Here is a 19,019-nt window from a genome sequence, read left to right on the forward strand (position 1 = left end):
CAACACTATATCATATTTAAATTTAATAATTAATTGAATTATCAATTTCCTTTAAGGATATTAAATATTAATAAAAAAAAAAGTTGCTTACAAAGTAAAGTAGTTAATAATAATAAAACTATCCGAAGATAAGTAAGCTATGATGTTTGTTCGATTATCAGTATTGAATACGTTTAAAGATACATGTACATTATTTACGAGACCGGAAATGTTTTATTTTAGTGTTATGAGTTTTTCTTTCTTTTATATCTTACTTAAATTTACTTAGATTGTATAGAGTATTCACAATCCTCGAAAATGTCTTGTAGTATATTTGACATTAATGAAGAATCATAAATTTTTTTAATCATATCAATAAATAGTATGATAATTTCATTTAACATATAATAATAATGTATCGTTAGGTACGAGTAATGGAGTTTGACTTTTTGTTTGTTTGTTTTTTTCTTTTTTTTTTTTTTACCGATGAAACGCTGGCGCATTGCTATCGTCCTTTCAATACATTTGACAAACTCCGCAATTTCATTTCCAATGCTGGAATTTTAGCTAACGCTTCTTCCATCAATCCACGAAGTTCACTCAAGTCGGGCATTTTTTCACATGATTCAATGTTCAATAACTCATTGAATAATGTTTCCCAAGCTTTTTGTACGTATCTGAAATATTAAAATTTATAAATAATTATTTGATGCCATTCTCAGATGGGCACTGATGAGAAAAAAATTAATTAAATTAAATTTACCGTGGCATTTTAGTATTAATGAACCAACGATCTCCAGTCGGTACAGCTCGCATATAAGTTCCAAAAAGTAGACAATGAGCAGAAGCAGCAACACAATATAAATCTGTCTGATAAGTCCACGGGCGACCGGTTTGCATTTCAATGCATGTAAAGTCTTCAGTTTTAATTATTTGTGTAAATTTAGTCCCCTCAGGAAACAGACTCATGTCAATACTACACCCATAGTCAATCAATTGGATTGTTGGTCTCACATCTTCAGTTGGCCTGTAGAAATATTTTTAAAAGATATAAATTTAAAAAATAAATGAATAAATAAACAAATGGTAGCACGACTTGTAATCCGCGGATAAAATATCCGGAGACATTTTATCCGATAGACAAAATATCCCCGGACTAAATATTCAAGAGACAAAAAATCCGTGACAAAATATCCTGTCGATAAATCTTATTTAGAAAAATATATTTTAAGTGAAAAAATAATTAATGGTTTTCGATAAACGGGTACTGTACCATTCCAAACATATGTGTTGACCTATTTCCAAAATAATACCCACCGAAAATCTGTGAAAAAAGGGCACAATACGAATTCAAGCATGTGTTGATCTATTTTTAATATCACACACTCAAATTTTATGTGCAAATATATTAAACATTTCTGATAAAAGGGTACCGTACTATTTATATAAAAAGTATTTATATTATAAGATATTTTGTCGGGGATATTTTATCTATCAAGTATTTAGTCCGGGGATATTTTGTCTATCGGATAAAATGTCTTCGGAAATTTTGTCTTCGGATCATAAGTGACGGTACCGAACAAATAAATATATACTTACAAATGCATTAATAAAAAGTTATCTGGTTTAATATCACCATGAATAATTTGGCATTTGTGAAGATACTCAACAATTTTTAACATTTCAATGGTAAAAAATATTGCCAGTGCTTCAGTAAGTGGTTTACCAGTAGCTATTTTAACTTGATTAGTAACAGCCAATAATGTACCGTATTTAGAAAATTCAGATACAAGAATACTTCCATTATTAGTAACATATGCTTTAGTAACATCCATAAATCCGCGTAACATGTGTGGATTTTTAAGACGTGTTTTTATTTCTCTGGCAATATAAAATTCCCAGACCCATGCTGGTTTTTGAGTTTTTAATGCAACTGTTCGTTCTGTTTGTGGATCATATGCTTTCAAAACAGTACCATAAGTTCCTTTACCAAGGCACTTTTCCAACTCGTATATATCTGTTCCTAGGGTAATCTTACTAGAAGGCACAAATTTATTTATATTTATATTTAATCTTGCATAACCATCTGAATGATGAACCTGGGGAAATTTTATATTTTTCAGCAGACCCGAAATAAGGGACTTGTCGAATGGATTAATGTCGCCGGTGGGTAATTGAAATTTGTCATCATCATCGTCCTCATCCACATTGTCGACATTATTATCAACATTACCACCGTCTTTATTATCATTGTCATCATCCTTTACTTCTTCCATTGGTTCATCAATAACACCACAAATATTATTACTATTACCATTAATATTACTATTATCAGTATTATTATTATTATTGTTAATATTATTAATATCGCTAGTATTAGTATTGTTATTATTATTATTATTTTTATTATCGGTCGTTATTGATGACTCTCGATCTAGATTAAATGGTATGCGCAAATCACAATTATTTTTTATTTCAGATGTTATTTGATCAACATTACGCTGCATTGTACGTGGACTCTGAGTATTCATTGCTTGAATTTTTGATCGCATACTTTGATCAGTATTGACATTTGCCGATAATAATGATTCTGTACTTTCAATATCTTGACTAATAGATTGTTCTTTAATTGGTAAATGATCTTCGCGAGTTGTCAATGTAAATCCGAATTGTGTTGTTCGTGTATTAGCACTACTACTGGAACTACTAGAAATATACTCTCTGGTTGATTCCATAATAATACTTAATTTGTCATCAGGATCAGGTGGCGCTTCAGAATGTTGTTGTTGCTGCTGCTGTTGTTGTTGTTGTTGTTGCTGCTGCTGAACATGTGATGGAAAGTGGATCTGAGGTGGTTGGAAATGTGCAACTTCTTTAGATCGATATGTTGATGGCCTGAATTGATTAGTCATTGGTGTAGAACTAGGCAATGGTCCACGGAATGATTCAGTGTAACAGGTATCATTAACACCAGACAGTGGTGATATACCCAGACTTTCATCAACAAATAAGTTATTTTCTACTGGCTGTTTATTATCTTCAATGATACTATTATAACCGATAGCAGTTGCGTTTTCTTTGTTATCAGCATTCTCGAGATATTTCAAGTCACGACGATTCATACCTGGCGATTTAATGTAAGGTAATTCAGATCTTCTGTAGTCTTTGTTATTATCAGCTTGAGGATCAACGTAAGGAGCAAAATGAAGTTGTTTTTGTGATTCGGGTTGAAGGGCTGGTGGATGCATCATAGTTGGTGGTGGATATTGTTGCTGTTGCGGTTGCTGGTGGTGATGATAACTCTGGATATTTGGATTAGGATGCATATTGTTGTAAATGTGATGTGATGCTGGTGGGATATGTGGTGATACACTGTGATGATGATGATGAAGATGATGCTGCTGTTGTGGTTGTGGTAATTGATGAGTCGGAGTATGTAGATGAGATGATGGTGAGTGGTGTGAAAGATGGGGAGGATGAAGTGGTGATTGAGATATTGATTGATGATGTAATTGAGAATGATGCTGCTGTTGCTGAATTATGCTGTGCTGCTGTTCGATATGTGACTGCATCTGAGGTGATTGAAGGTGAAGCATTGATTGTTGTTGTTGCTGTTGCGGTTGTTGAATTGGATAATGATATGGATCTGAAATTTGGTGACTTTGATAAGACTGATGATGATTTTGAATAGCATTATATGGTGAATTGTATGGTTGATGATTTTCTTGATCATGGTAAGCTTGGATAGAATTGTAATTGGGATGATGTCTAGGTACAGACATGGCGTGTTGTTGGGTCATTGAACTGTCAATATGAATATCAAAATTTAATTTTGAACGTGAGTCTACAGATCTGTGTAACATTGGACTCTCCATTAATGGAGAGTTTGAGTTTGCCGGTGAGTTCCATAGATCTTGTACAACTGACATGGCTTCTTTAGTATTCACAGTGAGACTTTGTCCAAGCATTTGTTCTACTCCAGATTCAACAACTCCGCTGGATGAATGATGTAAATTATAATTTGATGATTGTAATTTACTTTGTCGGCTCAACTCAGCTTCCATTCTCTGGCTTTCAATTTGTTCAGCTTCAATTCGTTGTCTTTCTATTTCAGCAGCTTCTCTCTGTTGTCTCTCTAACTCAGCAGCTTCTCTCTGTTGTCTTTCTAGTTCAGCAGCTTCTCTGCGTTGTCTTTCTAATTCAGCAGCTTCTCTGCGTTGTCTTTCCAATTCAGCAGCTTCTCTACGTTGTCTCTCCAATTCAACTTCTCTACGCTGTCTTTCCAGTTCAACATCTCTTCGTTGCCTTTCTAGTTCAGCTTCTCTGCGCTGCCGTTCTAACTCAACTTCTCTTCGTTGTCTTTCTAATTCAACAGATTCTCTCATTTGTTCTTCCAATTCGGCTTCTCTTCGTTGTCTCTCTAACTCAGCTTGATGATTTTGTTCAAGTGCTCTTCTATGATGCTCCAATTGTGACATATCTTTATCATCAACATCAAATATCCTTTCCACAATTTCTTGTTGTTGTTGTTGTTGTTGTTGGTGATGTATATGATGACGATGATTATTATCCTGATGATATCCATTAATATTCTGACCAATTCCAGACAGCATTAGTGATTCATCAACACTCGAGCAATTATTACCAATATTTCTTAATTGATTAAAATACTTTTCAGCTCTTATTTCCTCCATACTACGATCAGCATTATTTAAATAAACTAAATCTTTGGGATAACGAGGTTTCATTATTAATGTTGATGGTGCATCTGGTACAAATACTGGAACTCCGATGTGTTCTTGATATTTACTTCCATCAAAAAATGACGTATGATTTGGAAATAGTCTTAAAGTATTTACGTCAATATTATTGTCATCTAGACGATCTTCGTGAACTTTAAATGCAGGCCTTACTGTTGATGGTATCAATGGATGTTTTCGTGATGAATTACTCCATTGCCCGGGTTTTATTGTATTTTCTTTGTGTACAGTATCTTCTATTGGCACATGATCTAGTATACTGGCACATCTTAAATCAACACGTGCAGCTTCATCTTGATAAATTTGAATTTTGGCATTTGATTTAGTATCTCTTGATTGACCAGACATATTATAATATGATGATGCGGCTGCTGTGGTTGTTGTTAATGTTGCTGGTATTTGTGGCACTACACCAGGCATATAATCTTTAACACGATGTCCAGTTCTAACATTAGTCGCACGTTTACCAGATTTAATAGCCCGCAGAGAACTGAATGCTTGTCGTTGTTCAGATAATGCTGTTTCATTTCTCTCTTGATCACAACCAAGTGCTTTACGACCAACAGCCAGTTGAAAATTGTCACGAGCATAAATTAATTCATCACGTGGTTCAGCTCTAGCAGTTATTCCCAACATGTAAACCTCATCAGCCCGTTTGCAATCATTAGCTTGTTCCAATTCAAAAGCCCATGCTCTGTACATATCAGCCACCATTGTTCCAATACCAGTATTATACAACAATTGATATAATTCTAATGGATTTTTTTGCATACTTATATAATTAATCCACAATCTGATATATCGACGGTCTTGATGATATTTTATTTCTTTTTCAAATGTCGCTAAACACTGTTGCAATAATTTACCAATATGACATTCATGTCCACTCTTTGGATAACTTTGTTCGACCCACAATATATAATCATACCAATTTTCCAATGGATCATCACCTTCATAATTTTTAATCCCATCTTCATACATTCTGAAACAAGATGACAAAACAATAAATGTCTTTTCAAAGTCCAAATACTAAATTGTCTCTATTGTTAACTTTTTAAATAAATTTAACAATGACTTACTGCTTTTCTTGCATCAGCAATTGTTGTGCTTCAACGTCTTCTTGAGCTCTAAGTGCAGTACCCAATTGAGCTGCATTTCTACCATGACGCAAAGGCTGGATATTTTCTTTGCACAGTGCGATCACTGTTGCTGGATCCATTTTTGTAAATCCCAACGATCAGTTTAGTACAGTAACTTTTTTTCTAAAATATCAAAAACAATTCATTTAATAATATTTCGTAACAACTAAATTATTATTTAAACAATTGTATAGAAGTTTTAAATTGTAATTATAATTTAATAAAAATAATCAATATTTATAAAAGTAAAAAAAAAATGTATTGCAGTTTTTAATTACCAATCATTAGCATACTACTCTATGGGTTTAGTCACTTGAGTATTGACAAGTTTCGCCACTTTTTTTTTTTTTTATTTTATTTTTTGCTGAATTCGAGTGTATAAACAAGGACGCTATTCACAATATATCATATAAGTATACCTATATGTATATATGGATCAGGTTATGTGTAATGTAACGGCTAAAATAAAATAACCATATCACACATCCCTAAGCTGCCTTGAAACCCTCAAAACTACTCTGGACACTCTGGAACTCTGTACTAAAAATTGCTTGCTCTGAATCCTCCAAATGACTGAAGCTTGAACTGATTCCTCAACACTCAACTGACTCAACACTCTGAGCACTGCGGTATCATAGACAAGACAATGTATAGATATAAGAGATAAATATATACTGTACCTATAGTTGAGGTGTTGTATTATTCAGTACCAACTGCTCGCTTGGTGGATCTTTGAAAATGATGCGAATACTTGCACTAGATCGATGTCGTTAAAATTTTTATACTTTTAAGCGGCTGCATTAAAATACATTGACCAGCAGCAGTAGCCATTTAAATACATTTCTATCACTAGTGCACTCACATACAATACATTTAACTGTACTGGGTATTAATTCCTATCGGTGGCGGTGCCTGCGGTAATATTTAGACTTTTTAATGTGTAACTAAATTTCCTTTCTACAATTCTTCGTTCGAATCCAACCGTTTTTTCTTTTTTTCTAATTTTCCCAACTGAAAATACAAAAAAAAATTTTTTAAATAATAAATACTTAGTTTTGTAATGATACTGAAGTTAGCAGACGTCTAATAATTTTTGGATTTTTTTTTAGACGATAAAACATAAAAAAAAAAAAATTAAAAAAATTGCACCGGTAGTTTTTTAAATTTTCTACATGTGCATATTTTTATTTTATTTTTTTACAATTGATTTGTTGAAATACGAAAATTCAAAAATTTTTAAATGTCTGCTAACTTCAGGATCATGTTTTGTAATTAAATTTTCTATGCTGATGACTCAATTACTCTCAGTACACTGACAGTACTTTTTTATGATCTTGAAGTTAACAGACAATAAAATATTTTCAAATTTGCTTTTCAAAAAATCAATTACAAAAAAAAAGAAAAATTAAAATACAGACCTAGAAAATTTTAAAATAAAAACTGCGGGTGCAATTTTTCTTTTATAATTTAGCGGTTTGAAAAAATTCAAAAATTATTAGTCGACCAACTCCAGTATCATATTTTTTACAATGATCCTAAAATTAGCAGACAATTCAAAATTTTCGGATTTTTTTTTCAACAAATCAATTACAAAAAAATAAAAAATAAAAATATGCACATGTAAGAAATCTTAAAAACTACAGGTGCAATTTAAAAAAATTTTTTTTTTTTCAAATTTACCGCCTCAAATAAAATTCAAAAATAATTAGATGTCTGCTAATTTCAGGATCATTTTTTTACAACGATTTTTTAAAGACTAAAAAAAACAACCGATTATCGAATTTCACTTGACATTATTTTATTTCCATCAGACGATTTGAAAGGGAAGTAAACTGCTGCCATTGGCTTTGAGATAATCATCGCAAATTTATCAGCCAATAGAATAAATGCATTTATTTCAAAATAACCAATAGAATTTCATTACTTTCCCTGTGATCGCGCCAATAAGATTCTATTGCAGTCTTCAATTTTTTTTACCTAACCCTCAAAAAAAAGCATGGGTTAGAATATATGTAAATAAACATATATTAGAAAATTAACAAATTTGTATATATAAATCTTTTATATAATTTTATTTTAAAAAATGACATTTAAAGTTGATAATATTTATTTAAATACATTATGGTATTTAACAAGTACTTTAATGAAAAAAAATAATGATTATTTACTGTCATTTATTTATTTACATTACGTAGCAATAAAATTTTTAAAACTTAAAAATACGAAAGTGAAAATAGAAACATTAAATGACAGTAATTTTAAAAGTGTTGTTGAAAAATATTATTGTAACAAATCGTATATTGACTTTACATCATGTGCGATTGGAGGAATAAATTCCTTGGTGTCTTCAGAATCTACATGGATAAACATTTGTTCTTTAAAAACGTATAAAAAATATAAAATACTGGTACTGCCATTGGAAAATGTGGAAAATAAATTATTTTTATCGGAAACAACATCATTTAATATTAAAAATCTACTGAAAGATTCATCTTATTTCATAAGTAAGTATTCAAGTCTATGACCATAAAGTTAATGAGTGTGAATGTAGCAGACATCAGACAAATTTAAAATTATTAATAAACAGAGTAAATAATTTAAAAAATAATATTTATAAAAAATGCACTTATTAATATTTCAATTTTGTAAATGCGCATTTTTTTTTTAATTTAATTTTATTAATTATTTACTCTATTTATTAATTATTTGAAATTTGTCTGATGTCTGCTACATTCACACTCGTTAAAGTTAGCAGACATTTAAGAACATTTTGATTCTTTTTAACAAAAAAATAAATATTAAAAAAAATATTTTGAAAAATTGCACATATAGTTTATTAAATTTTCTACATGTGCATTTTTTTAATTATGTGTCTATTTAAAGAAGTTTATTTAAAATTCAAATGTCTGCTAACTTTACTGTCATTCAAGTCTTTGTTTTAATTGTTTACATAATAATTTAAAAAAAGCAAAATATACTAAATTTGTTTTTTTTTTTAGTGCCAGCATATGAAAATAATTTTGAGTGGGCTGAAGAAGTTAAAGTATCAATTATGTCAAATGATGACTGTTCTGATGATTTGATAGATAATTTATTAAAAAACTATTTTTCAAATCCACGATACTTGAGGACAAATGACGTTTTTAAAATTAGAATTAAGGATTATGGAGAAAAATATGTTTTTACATTAAAAAATCCACAGTTGACTGATTTATATTTTAAAGTTAATAGTATAAAAGTAAATGATAAGTATACATATAGATCTTGTTATGTATTTTGTGATAAATCTACACTTATACAAGAAACCAAAGTTTCTGGGTATCTTCCAGAGTCGAAGAAATTATCAATCGTTGACGACAGTATTACAAATGTTTATGAAGAAATTCAAAAAAATAGAATATATAATTTTCCATTATCAGTTTATCGACCTTTTGAAGAACTCAAAGCTTCGATACTTCCATTTATGATTACTGGTAATTATGATAATAGTGATAAGTTTTTTTTAAAATTTGTTTGCATACTTAAATAAAATTTTTGATAATTATTACAGATAATTGGATGGGGATAAAACCGATATTTTTGGTAAAAGGATCTGCTGGATGCGGGAAGTACAGATTAATTAAAACGCTATCACAACAAATGGGTTTTAATTTTTTAAATATTGATTGCAATGACATTCAAACACTATCAGTTTCGCAAACGGAAACTAGACTTCGTATTGGTTTAAATAATGCTCAAAATTCAGCACCGTGTATTCTCAAATTAAGTAACATAGATGTAAGGACTACTATTATTTTATTTTAAATTTTATAAAGTTTATTTTTCTATATAAATTTATGACAATATTTATTTTTAGGTTTTTGGGAAAAATTCCGAAGGTAAAATTGATGAGAGGATAACATCAAATTTTACGGAACAATTAAATAATATTTATAAAATAAAAATGAAGTATCCATTAATAATAATAGCAACATCTGAAGACAGTGAAATTCCTTGTGATGTAAATCGTAATTTTATTCAGACAATTACAATAGATTACTTTACTCAAGACGAGAGAACAGAATTGATTGAATGGTTTTTAAAAAGCCGTAATATTAAATATGATGTTGATTTAACTAAAATTTCTGGAATGTGTTCAAATTACCTTATGAATGATATTGAAAGCTTAACAAATTATGCAGCAACGAACGGTTATAAATTAATATCAACTAACGAAAGCAGTACAGTTATAAATGAAAATGATTTTATTGATGCTTATGATTACATGCAATCAACATTTTCTCAACAAATTGGAGCTCCGAAAGTACCTGAAGTACATTGGGAAGATATAGGTGGTCTTGCTAATTTAAAAGATGAAATAATTCGTAGAATAGAGATACCACTATTACATGGAGTTGATATTGAACGTTCTGGTATTTTGCTTTACGGACCACCAGGAACTGGCAAAACTTTATTGGCGAAAGCTGTTGCTACTGAATGTAAATTAAACTTTTTATCAGTAAAAGGACCAGAATTACTGAATATGTATGTTGGACAAAGTGAAAAAAATGTAAGAGATGTATTTGAATTGGCACAAACAGCATCACCATGTATTATATTTTTTGATGAATTGGATGCGTTGGCACCAAATCGAGGCCGTAGTGGTGACAGTGGTGGTGTTATGGACAGAGTGGTGTCTCAATTACTTGCTGAAATGGACGGTCTTGGTAGTTGCTCAGATACATTTATTATTGGTGCTACAAATCGACCAGATCTTATTGATTCAGCCCTTTTACGTCCTGGAAGATTTGATAAATTACTCTACGTTGGAATATATTCCGACTATGAATCACAATTGAGTGTTTTAAAAGCCATCACACGTAAATTTGACATGTCAAATGATATTAGTAAAGATTTAGGTAGTCTGGTAAAATTGCTACCATCAAATTTAACTGGTGCTGATTTACATTCTGTTTGTTCTAATGCTTGGCTGAATGCAACACGTAAAGTCATAAAAACTTGTGAAAAATATCTTAATAATGACGAAAAAAATTCTAATGATTTTAAAAAACCACAAGGACGTGTCACTGTTTCATTAGATGATTTTGTTGAAGCTGTCAAGTCACTAGTACCTTCCGTCAGTGAACAAGAATTGATACGTTACGAAAAACTTAACCAAGAATTAACTTCCAAACAGTTTAAATAATAATTTTAAAAATTGTCAATTGTATTTAATATTTTTTTATCCTGCATTAATGTAATAATTGTAAATAATGATAATTATTTGTATAATCAATGATATGTTGATCGTATCAATAAAAAATTGAATAATACATTATTTTTTTTACATACTAATTTATTCTTCCAAATGCACACTTTTTTAGTTTATAATAAAGAAAAAAACTCTTGTAATTATGACAAGAAGTTCAGTCTTTCTATCGCTACTCTGCCGACCTGCGCGATAGACGTAAATCGTCTGATCATTGAAGCCCGTGTTCGCTGGCATTTTTCTTTGGCGCAGGCGCTCTAAATTTTAATCTGTGCATGCTCAAAGAAAGGAGATGACTATTATTAACTTCTCGCTATGAAAATTGCAAATTTTCAAAAAAAGGGAAGTTATTGGTTTCGATACGATTTTCGAAAATCGAGTTTTGATTGTATGTCGATGTTTTTGTGTGTGTGTTTGGATGTGTGTTATGTAAACATTATTTTTGGTTTTTAAAATTCACTTGGTTTTATTTGTAAAATTAAATATTTAATTAGAGAGAAAGAAAAAGTTTAAAAAAAAAAAACTAATAATAATAATTCTCAACAATTGAAATAAAAGTTTATTATTAATAAACAAGGTGACTGAAGACAGACTTTTTACATACATACACTTGTCAATAAGTGGGAATGTATAGTTTTATCAATGCGCATGCGCGAACATTTAAAAATTTACTGAGTTAGACACTCAGGAGAAGTTTTTTAATGATATTTTGTTCTCATTTTATACTTTCTTTGATATTTATTACTATTAAATGAATATAAGTTTGTATATTTTATTTATTTATAATTAATTACATACATACATTAATAAATAAAATATTAAATTTAAAATAAAAGAGAGGTATTTTCTTATTTAAATTTGAATTGCTCACTATAGGAAAATTAGAATTAAATATAAAAAAAAAACCACTGAGAACCAATGTTCTAGTGCGCATGCGCAACCATTTAAAAAAATAAAAAATCTTCCAGAAGATATTCTGTGAAGATTTTTTTTCTTTTTAAAATATATATAAATATATATGTATACATATATATAAATTAATATTTATTTTTTTAATTTGCTTCTTTACAATAATATTTATTTTCTGTACAACAAATGTTATACGAGAAATAAATATTTTTGTGAAGAAGCAAATGAAAAATATAAATAATAATAAAAACAAAATTATTCATACTATATATGCATAAATATATATTTTTTTTCATAATTCATGTTTTTTTGTTTATTTAACTGCATTAATGTTTATTATTTACCTGCATTTATAAGATTTCTTCTGCTTCTTTTTGACTGTAGTTATTTCTCACTTTCTTATATATACTTATTTCTACTTATAAACTAAAATATTTAATTAAAAATAAAGGGAAGGTTTTTTTTCATTTATAAATGCTCAATTAAAAATAATAAAAGTAAAAATTTATTATTTAAAAAAAAAAAAAAAAAAAGCGGCTGAGGACCGACTTCCTATACTGTGCGCATTCACCTACAATTGTATTTATTTAAAAATACAATTGTAGTGGTCTAAGCTATTTTCTTTTGGTAGAAAGAAAATAGCCCGTTTGGGAAACCTCGACACTGATAAAATACTCCGATAAAAATCCGATAGACCCGGAATCTATCGGTTTAAATCGGAGGTTTTTATCAGTGAAAAAACCCGACCAACACAGTGGTCACTCGATTGGTGACCAAAAAAAAAGCTAAATGACAATAAATACATGAAGAAATATACATACAAAATTATTATAATTACAATTAAACCTTAATAATAATATTCGAGTTTGATCACACAATACTCAAAATTACACACATTCATCATACGCTTATAATTAACATTCGGGTTTGATCACACAAATAAAAATTACATACATCCATTCATTATATACTTATAATTAAATTAAATAAATTCATTCATACTTAAAATTAAGACCTAAAGGGATAAGGAAAGGGAAAAAAAAAATATTAATTAAACACAAACTACCCAAAACCATGCAATAAAAAAAACATCAAGCAAAAAAAACGCAAGCAACATGCAGAAAATGCAATAAATACATGCATGCCACACTTACTCAATATACAAACATACCACTCAAAATCATACTGATAAAATAAAAATATAAACTAAAATCTTAAATTATAAATCACTCCTACATCATCCATCACACTCACACCTTAATAAAATAATTATTTAAAATTAATTACAATTAACTTAAATTAAATAAAAAATATCATATCTTCTTCTTGGTCCTGGTCCTCCTCTTGGTCCTTGGCATCCATGGGCATCCTTCAAGTTGGGCATCCTTCTTGTTGACTGGATCTGAAACTAAAATATATACCCCAATAGATTAATACCGGGCATATATATTACTATGAAAAAAAAGAAGGATGTAGAAATAAATATGCACCAGAAAAAAATAATTAGAGCGGCGGTGTGTCCTTGGATCTGGACCACCTTGTCGTCAATGCTCAGCAGCATCACTGTCTCCAAAATTAATCTGGTCCTCACAGACCAGTCATGTCAATATAGATTCCAGTAGACTCTAGCTTAGACATGTCGTATAAGATCTACTAAAAAGTAAATCCAAATTATGTACCTAAACCTGAAAAAAAAAAATATTTAGAAAAAAGAACGAAATTCAATTGAAAGCCCGAGTAACTTCAATAGGGTGAGGATTAGGTAAGTCTCCGAAATCTTGTAAAAACTACTGAAAAAAATTATGCGTCAAAACCTAAAAAATAAAAAAAAATTATAAAATAAAAAAAAAATTCGTGATGAAATTACGGAACATTGCGAAATCTGTAGAAAAAAACAAAATTTTGATTTCTAAACCTAAAAAAAAAAAAGATTATGATTAAACATGTCGGGGCGGTTCTCGTATCTAGTTTTATTTTATGTTTTCAAAATAATAATGCTAATAAAACTGAACTGTACGTGTAGCATTAGGCCACCAGCCAATCGATAAATCGAATCCCCGTTTTGATCGCACACAAAAGTCACTATAAAATCACATCATTATGATATCATCAATAAAACCATTGCAATCAATATTAATATCAATTGTGTAATGTGACCCGACAGGGCCAATTACACTATCATTATAAAATGATAATGGTATTGATATTAATTATGGCAACAACAATAATAATGAAAATACCGATAATAACATGATAATGATAGATATTCTTAGAGTATACGACAAAAGAGGATCGACATCGATCAAACCGGAGGGTTATGCATACCAGCTCAGAAAATCAGCATAGATTAAAAATAAAAATTAAAAAAACTATAGGGTAACCTGACCAGTTGCAATAAATTAATTAATTAATTGGAGAAAAAAAACTGACTCTAAAAACAATGACTCTACTTCTGCAAAAATCTCTAATAAAAGTGACTCTACTTTTGAAAAATAATGACTCTAATAAACTTGAATCTACTTTCAAAAAAAAAAAAAAAACTCTAATTCTAAAAAAAATGACTTTAATTGTATAAAAAATGAATTGAATTAAAAAAATGACTCGACTGTTAAAAAAATGACTCTAATTGAAGTGACTCTACTATTATAAAAGTGACTCAAATCTCCATAACTTTAATTTTAAAAAACAGGGGGGGGGGAGAGGACAAGTACATTCACATTGAATTAATCGATAAAAATAAAAAAAATAAAAAAATGGTTCCTATTTAAGTGACTCTACTATTTTAAAAATGACTCGACTTAGATAACGATAAAAAAAACTGAGGGTGAATGAGCATTTACATGAAATTAATTAATTGAAATCGAACCCCTTTTCGACCGCACACAAAAATTACTATTATATCACATCATTATCAATATCATCAATAAAACCATTGCAGTCAATATTAATATCAATTGTGTAATTTGACCTGCCAGGGCCAATTACACTATCATTATAAAATGATAATGGTATTGATATTAATTATGGCAGCAACAATAATAATGATAATACCGATAACAACGTGATGATAATAGATTTTCTTAGAGTATACGTCGAAAGTAGATCGACCTCAATTAAAAATTTAAATTTAAAAAACGATAGAGTAACCTGACCTAATGCCAAGTCTCGATTAGTGGGAAAAACAAAACTGACTCTACTTCAGATAAATTGATGATAAATTAAGTGACTCTACTGTTTAAAAATGACTCGAATTGAATAACGATAAAAAAATTAGAAGTGAATGAGCATTTACATTAAGTTAATTAATAAATTTAAATAAAAAATAAAAAAAAGTTAAAAAAAATGGCTCTAACTCAAATGACTCTACTTTTTAAAAGCTGACTCTATTTCTATCAAAATGACGTTAAATTAAAGGACTCGACTGACTCAAAAATTACTCGAATTAAATAACGATAAAATAAAATTAGGCGAAAATGAGCATTTACATTAAATGAATCAATTGTAATAAAAAATATAAAACTAGCTCTAATTTAAGTGACTCTACGTTTTAAAAACTGATTTTACTTTTAATAAATTGACGCTAAATTAAATTACTCGACTGCTTTCAAAATGACTCGACTTAGATAACGAAAAAAAAAATTGAGGGTGAATGAGCATTTACATTAAATTCATTAATTGAAATCGAACCACTTTTCGACCGCACACAAAAATTACTATAAAATCACATCATTATCAATATCATCAATAAAACCATTGCAGTCAATATTAACATCAATTGTGTAATGTGACCTGCCAGGGCCAATTACACTATCATTATAAAATGATAATGGTATTGATATTAATAATGGCAGCAACAATAATAATGATAATACCGATAACAACGTGATGATAATAGATATTCTCAGAGTAAACGATCAAAGTGGATCGATATCAATTAAAAATTTAAATTTAAAAAACGATAGGGTAACTTGACCTAATGCCAAGTTTCGATTAGTGGGAAAAACAAAACTGATTCTACTTCAGATAAATTGATGATAAATTAAGTGACTCTACTGTTTAAAAATGACTCGAATTGACAAAAAAATTAGACGTAAATGAGCATTTACATTGAGTTAATCAGTTAATTGAAATAAAAAATGGAAAACTAGCTCTAATTTAAGTGACTCTACTTTTTAAAAACTGATTCTACCTCTAATAAATTAACACTAAATTAAATGACTCAACTTAGATAATGATAAAAAATTTAACTACTTAAAATGACTCTAGTTCTGTGAAAATGACTTTAATTTAAATGATTCTAAATTTATAAAATTGAAATTAAAAAAAAAATAATTGGGGTGTAAATACATGTGTGATGAAAAAGTGTGTGTATGTGTGTTTTACTGTTTTTTGAAACGATAATAAAAACTACGTAATATATTTCCATCAAAACCGAACCGTATGTGTAGCATTAGGCCACCAGCCAATCGATAAATCGACTCCCCGTTTTGATCGCACACAAAAGTCACTATAAAATCACATCATTATGATATCATCAATAAAACCATTGCAGTCAATATTAATATCAATTGTGTAATGTGACCCGACAGGGCCAATTACACTATCATTATATAATATGATAATGGTATTGATATTAATTATGGCAGCAACAATAATAATGAAAATACCGATAATAACATGATAATGATAGATATTCTTAGAGTATACGACCAATGAGGATCGACATCGATCGAACCGGAGGGTTATGCATACCAGCCCAGAAGATCAGGATTTATATTACAAAAAAACTAACAATTAAATAACGCGACCGCCTGACCTAGTGCCAGGGTTTTATTTTACGCGGAAATGCCATTCAAATTTAATATATTATTAAAGAAAAAAAAAAAAAAAAAAAAAGATTTTTAATGTGACTCTAGTCAAATTAATACTACATACAAGCAATGCTAACGAGTAAACTCAAGACTCTACAGCTATTGACACCTGATCGAGTACCAGGTGTCTTTTTTAATTTAAATCTACATTTATGAATTTAAGGGTGAAAATATTAGCGGTATAGATTGGTGTGCGAATTAAAGTCGCCGTAAGCGAGGTTGTGAGTAACCTCAACTTACGGCGACGTGTAAGGTATGACTCGATTTCATTGAAGATGAACAGAGTCTCAGTGGGTAGTGTAAGGGGGGGGGGGTGTATGTGAATTTAAGCTAAAAAATAAACCCTATGCAAAATTGATTCTAATTTCAAAACCCCTGGACCAGTAACTTAAATATCTAATAAAAGCGTGACGCTAATACTTGAATTTAAAAAAAAAAAAGGGGGGGGGGGTAAATTACCACTCTTATAAAAAAGGGATAAGGTGACTCTAATTTAAAAAAAACCCAAGTTATTTAATTAATCTACTTCCCCGATCAGTCTAGTGACATCAAAACCCCAGTCCTATATTATTCCCCTTCTATAGTTACTAACTTATTAATTAACGCAGCAAAAGTGACTCTAATTATTTAAATAATAATAATAATAATAAATGAAAAATACACACCGCTCTATAGACACTTAAACACTTAAAAAAGAAAAGTTATGATCAGAAAAATTTTTTATGGATTGAGACCGGCACCCAAATCGCACCCGGGTACTCAAAGGGTGGGACAGAATAATCCATTAAAAATTAAAACTGATCAGGGAAAATTTCTTTTTTCAGCTTTTTATGCATTAAAAAATGAAAAAAATAAATTTTTTTTAAATTTTAATGTATAAAAAAAATATTTTATATACGCTGTTATGGTTGGCCACCCATAACAGCGTAACAATATTTTTCGCCTTTAAGATCTATAGAGCGATATATATTTTTAGACTCTAATTCGCGTGAATTTAATTTGACCTAAATTATAAGAACCAAGTGTCCTTATAATCCCTAATACCCATAAACCCCCAGCTAAATCACTAGACCAATATCCCATTTCGCGGAAAAAAACCCAATACGAATTAATTAAAAATAAAAAAAAGGGTAAGAGTGGCAATTGTTGGGGAAGGGTTGGTTGATTCTAGAATTTAACGCGTGATTCTACTGAGAGAATACTCTCAACGAAAAACCTATTACTGGTCCACTAATTAATCTAATTACCCCGATTTAAAAATTAAAAATTATCCTAGCAATACAAGGGAGTGAGTTGGGTATACGCAAAGTGCGTATTTATGTGTGTGAGGTGGGTAAAAAATGGTGTGTTTAAATTGTCAACAGCAGAAGGCTATTGATAAAAAATCAATCTATACCCCATGTTAAATTAAAAAAAAAAAAATGATAACTCCAGAAGGAAGTTATTTAATTTATAAGAAAAAGAAAAAAAAAGTTTACTCGGTTAGTACTGCTTGTGATTCAAAAGACTCTAATTAAAATGAATTTGAAAAAAAAAAAAAAAAAAAAAAAAACCAAGACTAAGTTCAAATAACTAAATGACTCTACTTTCTAAAAAGTAACTTAATTTAAATGGCATTTTTAAAAATTGAATGAATTTACTTTAATTGAATTAAACGCGAATGCTTTTACTGTAATTTGAATGACTCTACTTTTAAAAAACTGGCTCTAATTTAAATGACTCGACTTGCAAAAAAACTCGAATTTAATTTATTAAAAAAAAAAAAAAAAGTGTTGAAAAATATGTAATTCTATTTCTAATAAAATGTGGGTTAATCTAATTTTAAAAAGTTAATGTGAAATTTGTGTTTATGAATTCACACCCCAATAATAAATATATTAATTTAATTATCAAAAGATGACTCGAATATTACTGATTCTACTGATTTTAAAATAAATTTAACTACTCGAATTTAATTTAAGAAAACTAAAACTAATGTAAACGACTAGACTTTAGTAAAAAAAAAAAAAGAAGAAAAAAATAACTGAATTCAATGCAAATGCTCAATTTCAATTAAAAAAAAAAAAAATAAATAAAATGACTCGAATTTAAATTTAAAAAACTGAATGTGATT

At 29.3% G+C, this 19,019-nt stretch overlaps 2 protein-coding genes across 5 annotated transcripts; one reads left to right on the forward strand and one right to left on the reverse strand.

The window, feature by feature from the left end:
* Positions 1-241: 241 nt before the first annotated feature.
* LOC130666975 (uncharacterized) lies at positions 242-6,738 on the reverse strand. 4 transcript variants are annotated; one of them, XM_057468323.1, is made up of 5 exons: positions 6,559-6,738; positions 5,819-6,001; positions 1,579-5,721; positions 743-1,006; positions 242-656 (listed from the first exon to the last, which is right to left on the reverse strand). In XM_057468323.1, exons 2-5 carry the CDS (start codon positions 5,956-5,958, stop codon positions 485-487), a joined length of 4,719 nt encoding a protein of 1,572 aa, XP_057324306.1. In that variant the 5' UTR covers positions 5,959-6,001; positions 6,559-6,738; the 3' UTR covers positions 242-484. The 4 variants fall into 4 exon arrangements, with proteins under 4 accessions (XP_057324306.1, XP_057324308.1, XP_057324307.1 ...); XM_057468325.1 differs by lacking the exon at positions 6,559-6,738 and adding an exon at positions 6,298-6,491; XM_057468324.1 differs by lacking the exon at positions 6,559-6,738 and adding an exon at positions 6,172-6,491.
* Positions 6,739-7,946: 1,208 nt separating this feature from the next.
* On the forward strand, positions 7,947-11,160 carry LOC130666979 (peroxisomal ATPase PEX6). Its single transcript, XM_057468328.1, has 4 exons — positions 7,947-8,382; positions 8,878-9,351; positions 9,429-9,655; positions 9,735-11,160. Exons 1-4 carry the CDS (start codon positions 7,962-7,964, stop codon positions 11,061-11,063), a joined length of 2,451 nt encoding a protein of 816 aa, XP_057324311.1. The 5' UTR covers positions 7,947-7,961; the 3' UTR covers positions 11,064-11,160.
* The last annotated feature ends 7,859 nt before the right edge of the window (positions 11,161-19,019 follow it).

The sequence above is a fragment of the Microplitis mediator genome, chromosome 4, assembly GCF_029852145.1.
Source record: "Microplitis mediator isolate UGA2020A chromosome 4, iyMicMedi2.1, whole genome shotgun sequence".
Classification (NCBI taxonomy): domain Eukaryota; kingdom Metazoa; phylum Arthropoda; class Insecta; order Hymenoptera; family Braconidae; genus Microplitis; species Microplitis mediator.